General features: G+C 40.5%; 1 protein-coding gene across 1 annotated transcript; it reads right to left on the reverse strand.

Moving 5' to 3' along the window:
* Nucleotides 1-387: 387 nt before the first annotated feature.
* On the reverse strand, nt 388-13,136 carry LOC149283334 (vesicle-associated membrane protein 4-like). Its single transcript, XM_089497753.1, has 7 exons — nt 13,071-13,136; nt 12,457-12,503; nt 7,573-7,623; nt 3,164-3,264; nt 2,769-2,848; nt 2,561-2,612; nt 388-416 (listed from the first exon to the last, which is right to left on the reverse strand). The coding sequence occupies exons 1-7, from the start codon at nt 13,134-13,136 to the stop codon at nt 388-390; spliced, it is 426 nt and encodes a 141-aa protein (XP_089353879.1).
* Between the last annotated feature and the right edge of the window lie 4,157 nt (nt 13,137-17,293).

The raw sequence follows: 17,293 nt of genomic DNA on the forward strand, positions 1-17,293 counted from the left end.
TTTGTTATACACCTAATGAGCAGATTCGGAAAATAAGATTCAGAAATACACATTGCATTCTAATGAATGACACCTGACCTGATGCTTGTGCAAAACAATTTAAACAAACCAAAATACAGATAAATAGAGGTGCTTGGGGTAGATTCCACCTTTGCTTGCTTTCTTGCTTGCTTGCATACACAAACGTCTCTGTGTTAGGTCAGGATCACCAATTGAGTGCCTTTTGCTTGCAGGTGATTAGCAATGTACTACAACACAATACATTGCACTCCTCTTGGGTGTAAGGGGGTTTAAACAACAACAGAAAATGTACACAGTTCTGTACAGAGGAACCGGTTGAAACCTTTTCTCCAGAATATTTGCTCATGAAGGTACTTGAGCTGATGGTTAGGAGCGGAACTTCATGATAAATGGAACTGTGTAGGAAGAAAAACAGAACAGTTACATACTAAGTTAAGACCATATTGCAGCGTAAAAATTATTCATAAAAAGACGGATTTAACATTAAATCTGTGACTACAATAGGGAACAGGGAAGCCTTGTAGGACCACTGCACGGGAAATTGGTGAAAGTTTCAAAAGAAAAAAAAAAAAAAAAGTACATAAATGGGTTGAATGCCCATATTGTGCAGCACCTTAAGTTCTCTGCTGAAGACTGGCATTCAGTCTAATCTTTTATTTTGGTATACAGATGGCACAATAGTCCATTTGTAGCATATTTCAAAAGTAACCAGATGCTATGTTCCTACTGTGTCCCTCCAACTTCCAAAAACCCCAGGCAAATGCTCAGACAAACAGTTCATCCTTACATCTTATCTCTGCACTTTTTGTTCCAGATTGTCATCCTGGCGTTATATAAAATTTTGCTCACTCTGGATTACCGAGCAGGTAACGTGTCCAACATATCAGCATTAAGAAATTACTCTGATATCACTACAGAGATTTTCATACAAATTCACAGATCGATGGAAAAGATTGGTTTAAAGTTGAATTGCCAACAAGGTAACCCAAGAATGCTACTTTGTGTCTGAGGGAGTTGGGGTTTTTCCATGCGTTACGCTCCATACATTTCCCCCACACGGTGGACGTGACATTTTATGGGTTAGTAAAATAAACAAACCCCTGCGATGAAGTTTAGAATAAACCATATGTGGGACACAGCCATTTAGCTCCTTTTCTCAGGATCTGCATGACTATTGCTTAATGTTAAATAATTTCACCTTTTTCTAATAACAAACTGTTGTAGATTGGTTCTGCCTGCTTTTGAAATGTAATGGGTTACATATGCTATTTTTGCATTATGTCAAATACTCTTTTTAAAAAAAAAAAAAAATCACTAAACCAATTCAACAAGCCATGGGTAGATTTAATAGATTCATGTAATTATGTTAAATTCATTCATTCACGTATATTGACCTCTGAAATCTGTGGATTTAGAAGTGCTTTGTTGCTACTACGTAGCGATTGGGAGCAGATCAGCTAAACTACATAGTCATGCACAGGCCCGGACTGGGACAAAAAATAGGCCCGGGCATTTAAGCCTGAGCAGCCCATTATTTATTTATTTATTGTTAAAGCCCACCCTTCATGTACCATCTTTGCATTTACTCACTCATTCACACAAATCATTAACACATTCATTAATGCAGTCTCACAAATCATTCAAGCAATTCATCCACACATTCGCATACGCATTCACACTACCCCCTCTCCCCATCTTATCTGCCCCTTCTCACTATGTTCCCCCTTTTCACTATGTACCCCCTTACCCACTTCTCAATATGTACCCCCTCTTATTATCTATCCCCTCTCCCCATCTAACCCTCCTCTGGCCCTTCTCACTGCACCCCCCTCCCTCACCCTACTTACCTTGTTGCCGGAGCAAGCAGCAACTGCGACCGGGCCCGCGGCAGGGCCGGATTGACTTAGGGGCTGATGGAGCTGCAGCTCCAGGCCCCTACCTTAAAATAGGCTCAGTCAGGACCGGACTACGGCCGCATTAACCCAGGGCCCCTTAAGCCCGCCGCAACTGTGACCGGGTCGGCCACTCTAAGGAGTCAGGAAGCCCCCACCAGGCCTTAGGGGTCTGCGGCCGCACAAGGCTTTATTTAACATGGAGGATGTACAGTAAAGTAAAAAAAAAAAAAAACAACCCCCCCCCCGATGTTTTAATTTAAACCCTGTGCGGCCGGACACCCGTAAGGCCGGCCCTGGTGGGGGCTTCCCGGCCCATTAGAGTGGCGGACCCGGTCGCAGTTGCGGCGGGCTTAAGGGGCCAGTGCCCCTTATGCCCTGCGTTAATGCGGCCGTAGACTGGGCCTATTTTAAGGTAGGGGCCTGGAGCTGGAGCTGCAGCTCCATCAGCCCCTAAGTCAATCCGGCCCGGCCGCCAGTCCGGGCCTGGTCATGCATGACTTACAGTGCAAGTTTTCTTTAAACCATGCTAATGATACTGCAGTCAGTAGCAGAGTTAAAAAAATAAACACTAGGTGCACCAATGAATCTAATGAATAGTGTGTGGAAAAGTAGGATTTGGACAGCAAGGATGAAGGACTACTTACCGATAATCACTAGCAGAACAAGGATAATAACAAACGCCACAATTACTTTCATCTGAAAGAGAAATCATACTGTCAGTTACAGAAAGCCTTCCAATCCAATAGGCATACTATTGAAAAATATTAAATATATACACAGCATGAAACCACAAACTCATTTCAACATGTTAATGTAAATGCTTAAATGTTAATGGGAACAGCTCATTCTCACCTTACAATCTCTCCACCACATTTGTCTTCTGAGCTGTCTTGATCTGCTGCTGAACGCTGTGGCGTTGTCAGATAAACTTTCTGTGGTTCAAAACAGGCAGGTTGCAATTAGCATTTAATAAATGGATGAAACAAGTGATTTATGAGATAAAACCACAGGGGAAAATAGAACATGTCATTGTCTCTAAGATAATAGTTGGAAAGCATAGGAAAATGACAGAAATGTAGCGTCCATGTTCCAACACAGATCTAGAGGAACAAGGAATTGAGGGGAAACAAATAAACATGTACTGCTGGCTACTAAAACAAAAGGTGACTTTACAGAAGACAGAAGCACATCGCTATGTATAGTCACTTCCATAGCTTCTCCAGGATCCATTTAATTTGCCGGCTTACCTGACTTGTCTTGCAGTTCATCCAACCGTTCCCCCCTTTCTATTACTTTGGTGATGTTTTCCTGCATAACATCAATGACTTCATCCACCTGGTTCTGTACTCTGCGAGAAAATCAACATGGCTGCAGTCGTTCTGTGCAGTAAAGCAGCAATCACCAACACAAGACGTTAAAGGAACACTAATTTTATGTAAATAAAACCATTTAAGACTTTTAAAAATCTCTAACGTTTCAAACTATGAAGCATCTTATTCTGCCTAACAGGCTAGTGTGCCACTGGTGTAGAAGGCTGCCAGCTCCCATCAGTCCTTAAACCTGTATACATTGCATGCAGGAGGAGATGTGTCTCCCTGATACTCCCTGGGAAATCACTGCCCCTTTACAAGTCACATACATTTTAGAGTTGTTCTCAATTCCAGAGAAAGGAATGCAAATTCCTTCCAGCAGGATAAAGGTTACTATCAATGTATTTACGAAGCGTCAACATGTCCAGGATCTGTCTATTAGACACGAGCACAACAAGTGGGGTACATTACCTTCTTGTCCGATTACGTTTGTTAAGTCTAAACGTGTAAAGGGGACAGGCACTAACAATCTTACACTCTACTTGACACCATGCATCTGTTATGTCCAAATGACCATAATTAGTTAGAAGTAAAGTAAGCTAAAAAAAAGTATCTCTCAAAACAACTCAAAAACAGCAAAACCGCCTTTAAAGCCTTCAAAAAATACATTTCCCTTTATTTGGAGGGGGGGGGGCAGGTTCATAACCTTATATTCAGTTTAATGCCGAAGATAAAATCTCTTGGCCATCGACATATGAATCCAGCTGCATGTGGCATTGATATGTCGGCATGACTCACGGCAGGATGTCTGCATAGAACATTATGAAACAGTGGCGAATAGCTTAGCATTATTTCATAGTTTGCAAAATCTGCTCGTCTTTCACGCTTACACATATAGTAACTGCGCAAGCGATATATTTTACCAAACCCTATTTACAGCAAGCGGATCACTTTCTTTCCTGCTGGGAACTATGTGCTTATACGCACTTTGTAGATTTACTGTCCCCTAGTCCTGAACTGGAAACCCTTCTGTTTTGGTGTCCCAAGAGCAAGGGTCGCATACTAGCATTCGTGACCCCCCCCCTTTATATTTTCCTTCGGGAGAAAGGATGGACTGGCTTTAAGCCCACAACTATATCAATGTCTCCAAGAGCTGTTGGTAATATATTTACCCTTTCAACATCTGAACTTGTTACAGTGGTAAGCAGCTCAGCAATTCAGAACAGTAAAAGGTTAGTCAAAGTGAAGGGGTTAAGGGTGGCACAGATGTTTTGGAACAAATTATTCACAGCCTTGCGATTGAAAAAACATCCTGTTTTGGCTTGCTTTAGACGGGATTTTATGTGCATTCCGGCTCGCTGCTTCCAAATGATACACGTGTGGATTGAGGCAATGTGCAGGACTGGCGACAGGACTCTCTTCACAATACATTTCTGGCATCTCCAATAGGAACAAGACAGCCAGTGACCAGAAGAAGCCCCAGAAATGCACAGACTCCGCTAGCATATCCTTCATTCTACTAAAATTTATCTCCAGCGCAGTGCTAACGCAGACAAGAGCCTGTGCATGCTTTTAATATTTATTCAGACCTTTTCAAAAGATTTGACGCTGCATACAATAGAGAAACGTAGTCAAATCATCTCAAAGAAACACCATAAACCCCCCCCCCCACAAAACCAGCAAGTAAACCGGGTAAAAAAAGAGCGCCAGATTACGCGCGAATGATCGAGAGCTCGGTGCAGGCTGAGAAAGTTTGTGGTGTTGTGCATCTTTTTAATGGCAACTCGATTTGTTCTACTCTGATGTTACTCTGAAAATACTATTAAAAACCTCTTATTATTACCCCGTCATACAGCTCACCGCACAATGTATTAACACATCACACGTCTTTTTGCCTTTAAGGCCAATACATCCTCACCCACATACGGCTCAAAGGTAATTTCACCCCATCTGCTTCTGTATAGCCGTTTCCATTTGCCTGTATATAGTGTGAAAACTAAGAGTTCTCAACACTGCTGATTAAACATGAAGTTGAAAATATCCCCAAGAACTGGTATTTCTTGGACATCATGATCCCCACATACACTCCTTCACTAGAAATTGAAGAACGGATAGTCACAACTGTTGTCACAAATAGGAAGAAAAGGAGGGTGGGTTGCTCTTTATGTATGAAATAGTTTAACAGTTTGATCTGATAAAAGGTAAGGAGGAGAGCCTAGAGAAGGTTTCGGTAACACTGGAACTTCAAAATAAAGGTGTTTATAACATAGGTGTGATATAAAGACCCCTTGGACAAGCAGTGGAGCTTGACCACCTAATAGCTGAAGAACTAGCTAAGATGTCAAACCAAACAGCTGGGTCAGCCACATGAAGAGTCACCCAAGATTTTTTACATGGATTGTATACCATAGTCAATTGGTACCAACGTGAACAACAGAACAGAAAAGAGGGATTTGGGAGTAATGATTTCTGAGGACTTAAGGGTAAGCAGGTAATACAATGAGGGGTAGAAAGAGCAAGCAGGGTGCCAAGTTGTATAGTGAGTGGTATTAGTAGCAGAATGAGAGAGGCTGTTCTATGACTGAGATCTCTGCTTAGACCCTACCTAGAGTATATTATAAAGCTCTGGAGACCACATCTCCAAAAAGGATACTGATATACTGGGGAGAGGTCAAAAGGAGGGCTACTAAAATGGTAAATGATTTGCATAGTAACAATCAAGAAGGACCATGGGATCTCAATATGTATAGCTTGGAGGAAAGGAGAGAGGGGAATTGTGATAGAAATATTTAAATATTTGATAATATTGGTAAATATTAGTAGAAGAGGGTTGGAGGTTTAGATGCAATAAGGAAGTTTTACTTTACTGAGAGGGTGGTAGGTAAATGGAACAGCCTGCCATCAGAAGGGGTAAAGGCTAATACAGTGAGAGAATTTAAACATACATGGGTTGTTTAGATATCCTAAATTTAAGACAAGATCAATGACTAACTAAGGTCTAATGCAGAGCATGTGGAAAAATGGGTAGAAATGGGCCAAATGGTTCTTATCTGCCTTCATATTCTAATCTATGTTTCGACGACCCAGCAACTTTTTTTCTTGCAGAATGGTACTGTAAAATGTGTGGTTGTTGCAGACAGATGATGTTTTGACTTATCTATACTTCTCTGTTTACCAAATAATTCAGATGTTTCCAATTAAAAGTCAGGCTCAATATTTTCGTAAATTTAAACATATTAAACTTAAAGCTAGAGACTCAAACTATTAATCTATGGAGTTTATAGGATAGAGAAGAGCAGGGCCGGCCCAAGGCAAAATGCCGCCTGGGGCGAATTTTAAAATGACGCCCCCCCCCCCTTATCTACCCTTCCTCCCCCCCCCCCTGTACTTGCCTTTCAGCAGTCCTGCGGCGAGTCTCCCTGTTTGGTCTCGGTGCCGGCTTGTAATGCCGAGCGCCGGAAATCTTCCGGCACTCAGCATTACAAGCCGGCACCGAGACCGAACAGGAAGACTCGACGCAGAGGAGAGAGAGGCGCCCCTTTCTCTCTCTTTCGCTTTAAAAAAAAAAAAAAGTGCCGCCTGGAGCGGTTGCCCCACTCGGCTCCATTGTCGGGCTGGCCCTGGAGAAGAGAACGTCATCTTGAAAGTTCAGATGGACCTCATGAATCATTTCATTGGATTATTCTATATCTTTTATGGTAGAGCGCAAACTTAATAAACGTATAAGCTAATTGAATTATATTACATACCATTTCAATGTTCCCAATTATCTTATGATCTTCCCTGAACATATATATATATTGATAACATTTGTTTGAGGGTTAGAGGCAATTCTTGTAATGAGCTTTACAACTACTGCTCACAATAACAAGTAAGTTACCTTTAGAAGTATGTTGATGAGAAACAGATACTGGGTAGTGCTGTGGATGCATTCGAAAATAAGCCAAAAACTCAGTTCTCTTCATTAATGCATTCTCCGGCCAAATATTTTATCTCATAATACTGAAATTCTTTCCTGGATAAATACTTTCATAATAAAGCCTCATCTGAAATCTCTGTGAAATGTAATAATGCTTATGAGCTTTAGCAGAACGCAATCATTCCACAGTAATTTTGGACCACAATGCTACAGGAAGATGGAACACAATCAATAATATTATTTTGTTTGATACAGAGTGGTTTTGGTGGTGGAGTTATTTAAAGGCAAGATGGATGCACCAAGACAGGTGAGCAAAGGTGACAAGTCCGGTGAATTTCTTTCCTGAGCTGACCTAAAGCCACCATGCATTAATAAAGCGAACGGTGAATACAACTGGGCAGTAATGGATCTGGTCCTCCAGACTTACTGTCTGATCTTGTCATTCCTTGGTCCAAACTTAGGTCCAGAAGGTCCCCTCCTGGCAAGAAAGAGCTTTCAGTAAGTGATATATCATGTGACTGCAGATATGTATCACATTGCTGATAGTCTGCTGTACAGTTTTTGTCTATCCCAAATGCCTACTTATACTGGAAAAAAACATTGAAAACCAAAAAGTACAAAGGGAAACAGCATTTTGATACACAATCACCCTTATTATGCTCACGTAGACTTTGTTAAGTTGAATTCAACAGGGTATTACAGGGTATTACAGGATGTAAGTGTTATATTTACTTTCTATGCACTGATGTTATATAGATATGATGGCTAGGTCTACTAGACAAGCACACTAAAGGTGGTCTAATAGCCATGGCATAATGATCATTCCTTTGTTGTTATGGCAATAAGACCACTTTTCAGCATAATCCCTTTTTCTACAGTGGCATAAAAAACCCTTTGGAGTTTCCTGGTTTTCTGCATTAATTGTTACTAAAGTGTGATCTGATCTACATCTAAGTCACAAATAAAGACAAACACAATGCGCTTAAGGTAATAACACACAAACAGCACTCGTTCATGTCTTTATTTTAACCCATTAAACATACACAGTTCTGGTGAAAAAAGTAAGTGAACCCTTGGATTTAACAACTGGTCGAACCTCCTTTGGTATCAATAACTTCAAACAAGTGCTTCTGGAAGCTGCAGATCAAACTTTGCACACATTTAGAAGGAGTTTAGGAGCCACTTAAACTCACCCATATTCCTAGAATGTCTGGTGTGAACAGCTCTCAGTCATTCCACAGCATCTCTAATGGGTTAATGTTTGGGCTCTGTCCACAGCATCTCTAATGGGTTAATGTTTGGGCTCTGTCCACAGCATCTGTAATGGGTTAAGTGTCTGGGCCACTCCAAAAGTGGATTTTCTTTTTTTGAACCCATTGTCCTGCTGCATCACCCAACTTCTAGGGAGCTTCAGCTTACTGACAGCCACCCTGACATTATCCTGATAATTCATTACCCCCTTGATGATGGCATGCTGTCCAAGCCCTTAATCATGATGCTACCTTCACCATTGGGATGGTGTTTTTTTGTGGGTATACAGTGACCTATTTACAACATACAAACATTTCCCCAGAAGCGTTGTGGAGTAGTGGTCGTGTCAAGGAGATCTTTGGCAAACTTCAGGTGAACGGTGAAGTTAAATTGGAGAGAAGGGCTTTCTCTGTGGTGTCCTGCCATGCACTTCATGCCTGTTCAATGTTTTGCATACGCTAGACTCATGGACGGAGATGTTAACAAGTCCCAATCATCCCTTCAAGCCTTTAGTCGTTACTCTAGGGAGATGCAGATGCTCCTTGAGAATAGCAAACTCAATGTTTTAGTGGTCAAAATAGCTCTAAAACACACATCTAATCCCATTTCATCAATTGGACTCTAGGATTGCTTACTCCCGACTCTAATTAGCTTTTGTTGAAGTGATTAGCCTAGGAGTTCACATACTTTTTACACCCCACCCCGGTGTGTGTTTGTGTTCAATATGGACTAGAACAATACAATAATTGTATGTTATTAGTTAAAACAGGTTTGTGTTTGTTCATTTTTGTAGCTTAGATGAACATATCCCAAAGGTTAAAAATGTACGTGTCCAAAGAAGGGTCCTCTGAAGCATGGAACGCTTAGGTGAAAATGTATTATTCTTTGAACATTAGCCTGTATTAATTTAGTACACATTTCACAATACTAAAGTGTAAAAGAGCCAAATGTAATGCAACACAGCTTTTTAAAAAAATATATATATTATTCCTGTAGGAGGAAGTTATGTAAAATGTCCACATTAAATGCACTTTTAATGGGTATCTTGAAATTTAACTTGGCTGCATCGTTAACTAAATAGAAATATAAAAAATACTGTTCTTTCTACTGCCTCGTATAATTCCAGATCCACAAGGAATAAAACCGAGATGAACAGACGTAGGGTGTATAAAGTATAACAAACAGGCTTTTGTGCCAAGACTGGCAAAAAAGGAGATTTTTTTTTTTTTTTAATACGCCGATGTGTAAGTAAAATATAATTTCCTCTATTTTTGTACAAAATGTCAGCTCAGAATGTATTGAAATATAGGAGTCACTGTCCTGTCTTTTAAAGTAAAGTGAGCATCATTATGAAATGTGTATTAGATTTTGTTATTTATCGATTTATATAGCATCATCATATTCTGCCGTGCGGTCCAGTGTGTAAACGGGACATAACAAGTGATTCATCACAAAGTATGGAGGGCCCTGTTCAAACTAGCTTGCAGTCTAAATCGAGGTAGGGGTATATTATACAAGAGGTCAAAGTGCCAAATGTTTGAGGTGGATCAGCCACATAAGGGTATCTCATTGTAAAAATATAGAAGATCTTAGGAGATGGGGTGGTCCATTAGAATCAAGGCTAAGAATCCCCGATTTAAAGGGTAAACCAGGAAAGACTAAAGTGTCTCAACAGATGCGTTGCGGAGGAAAGTAAAGACGGAGGAGATGAGACACAAATATGTAAATTAGGGCTGCAACAACTAATCGATAAAATCGATAATGAAAATCGTTGCCAACGAATTTCATTATCGATTAGTGAATCGATTTTTATCGATTATTAAATGAGGGTTTTTTCCAGAGCAAACGCTCTGAAAAATACCCCTCATTATATAATCCGTTTCAGTGACTCACAGCAGCAGCTCCTACTTACCAGCCCCTCCCTGTAATCACTGTGACAACTGGCCCCGCCCCCTTCCTTCTCCCAGAAGGCCAGAACCTCATGGCTGTGACACTCATCTAACTGTAAGTATAACATTAATATTTGGGCTACTGAAAGTTAGGGGAGGTGGGAGTTAATTTAGGGGCTGTTATGGTTAATGGGGTGTTTAGGGTTCATTTAGGAGCAGTTATGGTTAATGGGGTGTTTAGGGTTAATTTAGGGACAGTTATGGTTAATAGGGTGTTTAGGGTTAATTTAGGGGCAGCTATGGTTAATAGGGTGTTTAGGGTTAATTTAGGGGCAGCTATGGTTATTGGTGTGTTTAGGGTTAATTTAGGAGCAGCTGTGGTTAATGGGGTGTTTGGGGTTAATTTGAGGCAGTTTTGGTTAATGGTATGTTTAGGGTTAATTTAGGGGCTGTTGTGGTTCATGGGGTCTTTAGGGTTAATTTAGGGGATGCTGTGGTTGATGGGGTCTTTAGGGTTAATTTAGGGGCAGTTATGGTTAATGGGGTGTTTAGGGTTAATTTAATGATGAGGACTGAGGGTTAATTTTATTAATTTATTAAAGTTAACTTAAGGTGCAGTTAGAGATAAAGGGGGGCAAACTAAGGGGAATCTAAATCCTGGGGGCAGTGAAGATTAACCCAGTACTTATTTATAAAAGTATGGTCTGTGACTCTATGAGGGGACTATGAGGTATCTGGGGGTATAAGGCATATCTGGGGAGGACGGAGTGACATATCTGGGGGTATAAGGCATATACGGTATATAAGGCATATGTGGGGAGGGCAGTGTGGCATGTCTGCGGAGGACAGAGTGGTGTATCAGGGTGTATAAGGCAGATCTGGGGCCACAGTGGCATATCTGGGGGTAGAGTGGAGTGGCTTATCTGGGGGTAGAGTGGAGTGGCATATGTGGGGAGGGCAGTGTGGCATGTCTGGGAGGCAGTGTGGCATGTCTGGGGAGGATGGAGTGGTGTATCGGGGTATAAGGTGTATCAGGCGGAGTGGCATATGTGGGAGGCAGAGTGGAGTGGCATATGTGGGAGGCAGAGTGGAGTGGCATATGTGGGAGGCAGAGTGGAGTGGCATATGTGGGAGGCAGCGTGGAGTGGAATATGTGGGAGGCAGAGTGGAGTGGCATATGTGGGAGGCAGCGTGGAGTGGCATATGTGGGAGGCAGCGTGGCAAGCCTGGGCTCAAACGTGCATAAATTGGGGGGGGGCTGGTTGCGAAATAAAGGCAAGAAATGCATTTTATCAAAGTTTTTTTATTATGCTGTTTGTATTTAATATAATTTGTTTATTACATTATTTTAAATAAATGAAAAATGTACATTCATTTTTTTTATCCGATTAATCGAAAAAATAATCGGCCAACTAATCGATTATGAAAAATAGTTAGTCGCAGCCCTAATGTAAATACATTAATGAATTTAACAAAGGACAGTTAGGGTGTGAAATTCTAGAAATGAAATCATAGACTACAACTAGACATCAAAAGCTTAAACATAACGCAGTAATGCATGAGAGGTTGGAGCCTGCACAGGAACAAAGCGGTCATGGGTATAAAATAAGGCCGAAGAATAAATACGTGTGCATGCTTTTTCAGATTAAATAAAAAAAACTGTACAGCTATGTGGAGGTTGTTATTTCCAAGAATATAGTATATTTTTTTAATCATTGATGAGATACACAGCTTGCATGGCACTCTTACCCCTTATGTAATCTGAACCAGACATTAACGTTAAACAGATTCCAAATAGAATAGACTATACAATGGAAATATGTGTAATTGTATGTCACTTAGGTGATGTGGTACAAAAGAGGGGACCTGTTAGGACAAGAGGTCATAGTCTAAGGTCAGATGCAGTGTAGGGAAGGTTGACTTCATTGAGAAAATCAGGGTATGTAAGTGGAATGGCTTAAAGCTGTAGTGGTAGAAGTGAAGGGAATTTAAACATGCATGGGGCACGTATATGGCTATACTGAATATAAGAAAAGACCAAGGACTTGGTTTAAAGACTAGATGCGGCGAACGGTTTATACCTTTTTTGATGTTTAAGACCAGGAAATGACGTTTGCATATCAGTTTTGGTAAGCATTTTAAAACACAAAATAGTATTTTTGTGTACTTACAGGAAGAAGTCTTCTTCTTCATCAGAGTCTTCCTCTAAAAGGTTCCGCTGAAGAAAGAATATTACATATTATACAGTATCGGGAATAATATGTCTAATGCAGAATTGGTTAAGAGCTACATTCGGTAGACTAGGTGAAACCTCACAAGTCAGAAATATACCTTTCCAATTTGTTCCCTGCCTTTTGAGAATGGGATACGCTGAGAAGAGAGAGATTCTAAAACAAAGTGCTGAACGTGGAGCAAGAATGGTCCATTGGTTTCCATGGTGATCTCTCCAGGTTTGGCTTTTTGATGCACAGTTTTTCTTTATAGAGCCCTCTTTTTTGGGTTATTGTACATTTTCAGATATTACACTTAACAATAAGAAGCTAGCATGTCAATCATATATATATATATATATATATATATATATATATATATATATATCTTATATCTCACGCAAACCAAGTGTGTACATGGAGGTTAAGCTCATATATAGGCACAAGTATAATGTCACACATGGAAATGTATAAACGTCTATTCTATGTAAAATGCAAAATATATAGTACAACATAAATATTACAAATCACTCTGTATCAATTACTTTCACTTGGTAGAGCCGTTCTCCACTTACTCTTTCACTTTTCACTGAACCTGTGACCTCCTCGTCATTAAGGTGTCGTTTAAACTTTGGAGGCATATTCTCTCTCTTATAAGACAAGATCAGATTTTCTTACAGGGGTAGCAGGAAGATTGTCCGATGTCTGCAGCAAAAAAAGAAGAAATCATTGATACGGAAATTGACTTTAATGCACACATATAAACCAAATCACAGTTATCTTTGTTCAAAGTTTCTACGTCAAATATTTGTTTTTTTATTTTACAAATACCATAAAGTAACAGTAAAAATAACAGTAAAAATATAGTATTCAATAATAGGAAGAGAAGCTTTACATCCTTCATATTGCACATCTTGAAAATGACAACAGTGTGGGGATCCAGTCGATTTTACCACTTTGTTTTGTTTATTACACAGAGACAAAAGGAAAAAGGAACTAAGTCCTTGGTTTCTCCCAAAATAGCCCTTTCCATTAGACGTTGATATTTGATTTTATAAAACGACCCAAGGAATTTCTGTAATTTTCTTGCGATATATATTTTCGTTGCCAAGAATAGCTGGTCCACCAGGGGTCTATTTTTATTAAGTAGAATACTCATATCTAAATGGAGAAGCGCTCTTTCTGGTTGTGGCTACGCCAGAATTTCTGCTCCAAATATTCCCAACATTTTTAAATACCACTGTAGCTTAAATTCTACATAAAAGCAGAATGTATTATGTTTTTTTAATATCATAGAGCTTTGTCACATCTTGGGATCTCAAATGATTAGCAATCTCAAGCAGTCTCTTCATCAGGTATTGTAGGTAGCCTCACCAAGGGACCAAGTAACTATTGCCATGCAAAATAGGGGGGAGTGAATGCATATGGGGGGATTCTGTAAAATTCCCAATCCATTTGCAATGGAGACACCATGATAATTTAAATGGCCGGATAGATTTTTGGCAACAGATTTTCAGCCCCTGGTCATGCAACGTTACAGTAAACATGTCACAGTAACATTGATCTCTCCCCTCTATTCCCTAATGCAGGACCCATAGATAACACAGCTGCTTTTATGGTAACGCCACCAAACAACGATGCTACGGTTTAACACCTTTAATACAAATAGCATTTTCCGCCCAATGGAAACACTTGCAGGTTTCTGCCACCATAAACAGGACACGGTGTCATGATCTATACCTCACGTCACTGCTTGCAACAGTTCAGGTAGCACTGCATGTGTCTTGTTGATAACAGGCAGAAATTGGTGGCACAGTAGTTACCGCAGAAGAGATTAAAAAGTCTGCTTTCTGCTGTAACCTGAAAAGGTTTATTTTAAATATTTCATTAGGAGCTAGAAATCAGTGACCCTGTACTGTAGCTAAAGTGTCAAGATAACACAATACTCAGGGATCACAGTGTGTAACATATTAGATGTGTGATCTATGAGTGAGGACTCAAACTGAATCATTGTATATATTTTGTCTACATGGGTACTTCACATATTACACACAGGCACATACGATCTGTCTGGAGTGATGATATGGAACAATCCCCTACAGCTCGTGTATACGCAGGCTTTAAAGAGCAGGAAGCCAGGCAGGACAATGAGCAGTGTGCCACCATTACCCAGTGACCTGGATCTGCCAACGTAAGCAAACCTTTCCGTCACACGATCACCTTATTACCTGTTTGTCTGTGCCGGTCCCTCGTACACGTATCTTCTTATTAATGATGATTTAACATGACGATGCTTCACCCGACACATTCATATCATACGGTCCTCTGCTCCCTTTCCTATTCGCTTCCGGTTCTTGGATTTACCTGCTGCGCAGGCCCTTTGGAAATTGTGAAGTCAAAGAGTCGCCATCTTTGTACTCCCGCCGACATGTTCATTGCATTTGTAGTAGAATAGGAGGGTTGGGTTACAGCAGGGGGTGGTCAGTCGCAGCCTCGTAGAATAATATTTTATGACGTATGATTTATTTATTGAATGGTTTGGATATTCACAGCTTTCCCTTCAGGATGTTACTAGCTCAACCTCCCTTCATTTTAATCCATTTACCTGTCACTTGTGGATAACATAGCAACTAGCAATCCGAATGGGCGTTTCGGGGTCAGAGGCGTGGCTGTGGCGGAGTTTAACTGAGACTGGCTTTATAGCCTGAATAATATATCTTGTTTACACAATTTTATTAATAAACACTTGTTTTGATATTTATATACATATTACTGGGAGTGTAGGCCGTTCTTATACTCTTATCTACCAAACTGTGAACTTCTGGAAAACCTGGACCAGAGTAGGAAAGAGGATTATTATGTATTGATTTATATCGCCATCATATTCTGTAGCGCTGTACAATGCTCAATTAGAACATAACAGGTAGTATCACATAACAATGTCTGCTCACAAAAAGGTGCTGAGTATCCTGCTGCGCTGACATGACCAGTCCCCACTGCTCTTTTTATACCAATGTGTGATGATAATGTGTGTTAATATCAATTTTGTTGACAGTTCGGATGTCATTGTTAATGTTAAATCTCACCTATTGTAACAGCCCTGTGGAATCTGCCGACGCTGTATAAATAAAATATACAATAACATGATATTTTTAAAAACATTTAAAATATTTTTTATATTTAAAACATATTAGGTAGGAGGGGTGTTAATTGGTTAGAACTTAGGGAGAAGCGCCGATTCTCCGGGTCAACACCCAAATCCTCCGCCCATTTTCCCTCTAAGTTGGGGGTGTTTCCCACGATAGCTGGAACGCCCACTGACGGCAGTGGCAATGTCCCCAACATCAGCGGAAACATCTCCAACATCAGCGGGACCGCCCACCACTCTCAGCGGGACCACCCACCACTCTCAGCGGGACCACCGACTGAGTTAGTGGACAGTCCTGCAAGGGCAGGCTCTGGGTAGCCGGAGCCCACAAGTTATCAGGTATGATCATGACAGCTCATGTAACATCGCTAGAGTCTACAGAGTGACACACGTCCATACCTGGGAACTCTCTGTGTTTTGCCTAGAGACTCCGGAAAACTCCAGGTCGCACGAGCGGGGCTTTTGTGACATGCCCCACTCCCTACCCAATACCCCCTTAAACAGCGGTGTGTCCCACAATGTCAGTGGGACCGCTTACATTCCGCAAGGGGGGGGCTCCAGGTAGATAGAGCAATAAAGTTCCCAGGTATGCACATGTCCATGCTAAGGTTTGTGTAAACCGTTGGTGTATATGGAGTATCTATTGGAATATCTGTCTTCCCCTTCGGAATTTAGTAAATATAGATGGTGGTAGCTTCATCAGTAGCGGATATAATCTTTTGTGATATAAATTTTGTGGAGAAGGTTAGATGAATTCAGACTTCACCAGGCCAAGAGCAATACCAAGCTATATTGAGTATATTAGTAGACACTATGTGAGGTCATTGTGTGACCATAATTAATGTCATATGGGCGGTTATCACCACAATTTGTGATTATCCTCCACGGAACCATTTATTTAAAGTACATACAAAGCAGCTGTATCTGAGGTCATATAGCGAAACTTTAAAACATTCCACTAATTAAACGTTGCGTTAAATTCTGGTCAGCTGTTAAGGGATGTCCCTTTAACCACCGAAAGTCAGGACAAGTATTCCATGCTCTCGTTGTCAGTAGGCTGACACTTTGATTACATTAATTGATAAAATCTGAACTTTGGAGATCTGTCTCTGGTTACTTATAGACTAAATAATGGTGATTATTTACTATTTTTCATAAGGATGAGGTTTAAGAGTTAAGGACTGGATACAGGACCGTACGTAGGTCTTTTGGCAAGTGCCAGGGCTACTTAGTCATCCCCAGTCTGGCCCTGGAGGTTGCTACCATGAAATTCTGTGCAGCTGTTTACTTGGTGAAAGTGGTGTTTTATAGATGGCTTTCTAAAAATTTCAAAGTGTTAACAAGTCTAGAATACGTCACAAAAGATGAATGGCATGTGAAGCGTGGATTACAATGTTTATCTGACCTAACGTAAAACCATGTAGGTCTAGTCAACATAAGAACCACTTGTACATTTCCATCACAATTTTCATAGACCTGTCTAGTACAAATAACTTGTAAAACACATTTAAACTTTTAAAAACCCTATTTTTTGTAATTTGCTTGTCTTCATTGTGATAGAGAAAACTGGTGCTGGTACCCTTACCTGTCTAACAGACATGCCCAGACTGGCTATCTGGCACACAGGGAAAATGCCTGGTGGGCTACTGG

The sequence above is a fragment of the Sceloporus occidentalis genome, unplaced genomic scaffold (assembly GCF_023333645.1).
Source record: "Sceloporus occidentalis isolate IW3139 unplaced genomic scaffold, rSceOcc1.0.p SCAF_106, whole genome shotgun sequence".
In the NCBI taxonomy this organism is placed as follows: Eukaryota; Metazoa; Chordata; class Lepidosauria; order Squamata; family Phrynosomatidae; genus Sceloporus; species Sceloporus occidentalis.

Excerpts from the sequence above, each read along its gene's own strand:
- LOC149283334 (XM_089497753.1), bottom strand. The coding sequence starts at position 13,136 with ATGCCTCCAAAGTTTAAACGACACCTTAATGACGAGGAGGTCACAGGT. Across the intron at positions 3,265-7,572 it reads AGGAATGACAAGATCAGACA|AGTACAGAACCAGGTGGATG; the intron begins GTAAGTCTGGAG and ends ATTTTCTCGCAG. Across the intron at positions 417-2,560 it reads TGTTCTGCTAGTGATTATCG|TTCCATTTATCATGAAGTTC; the intron begins GTAAGTAGTCCT and ends CTTCCTACACAG.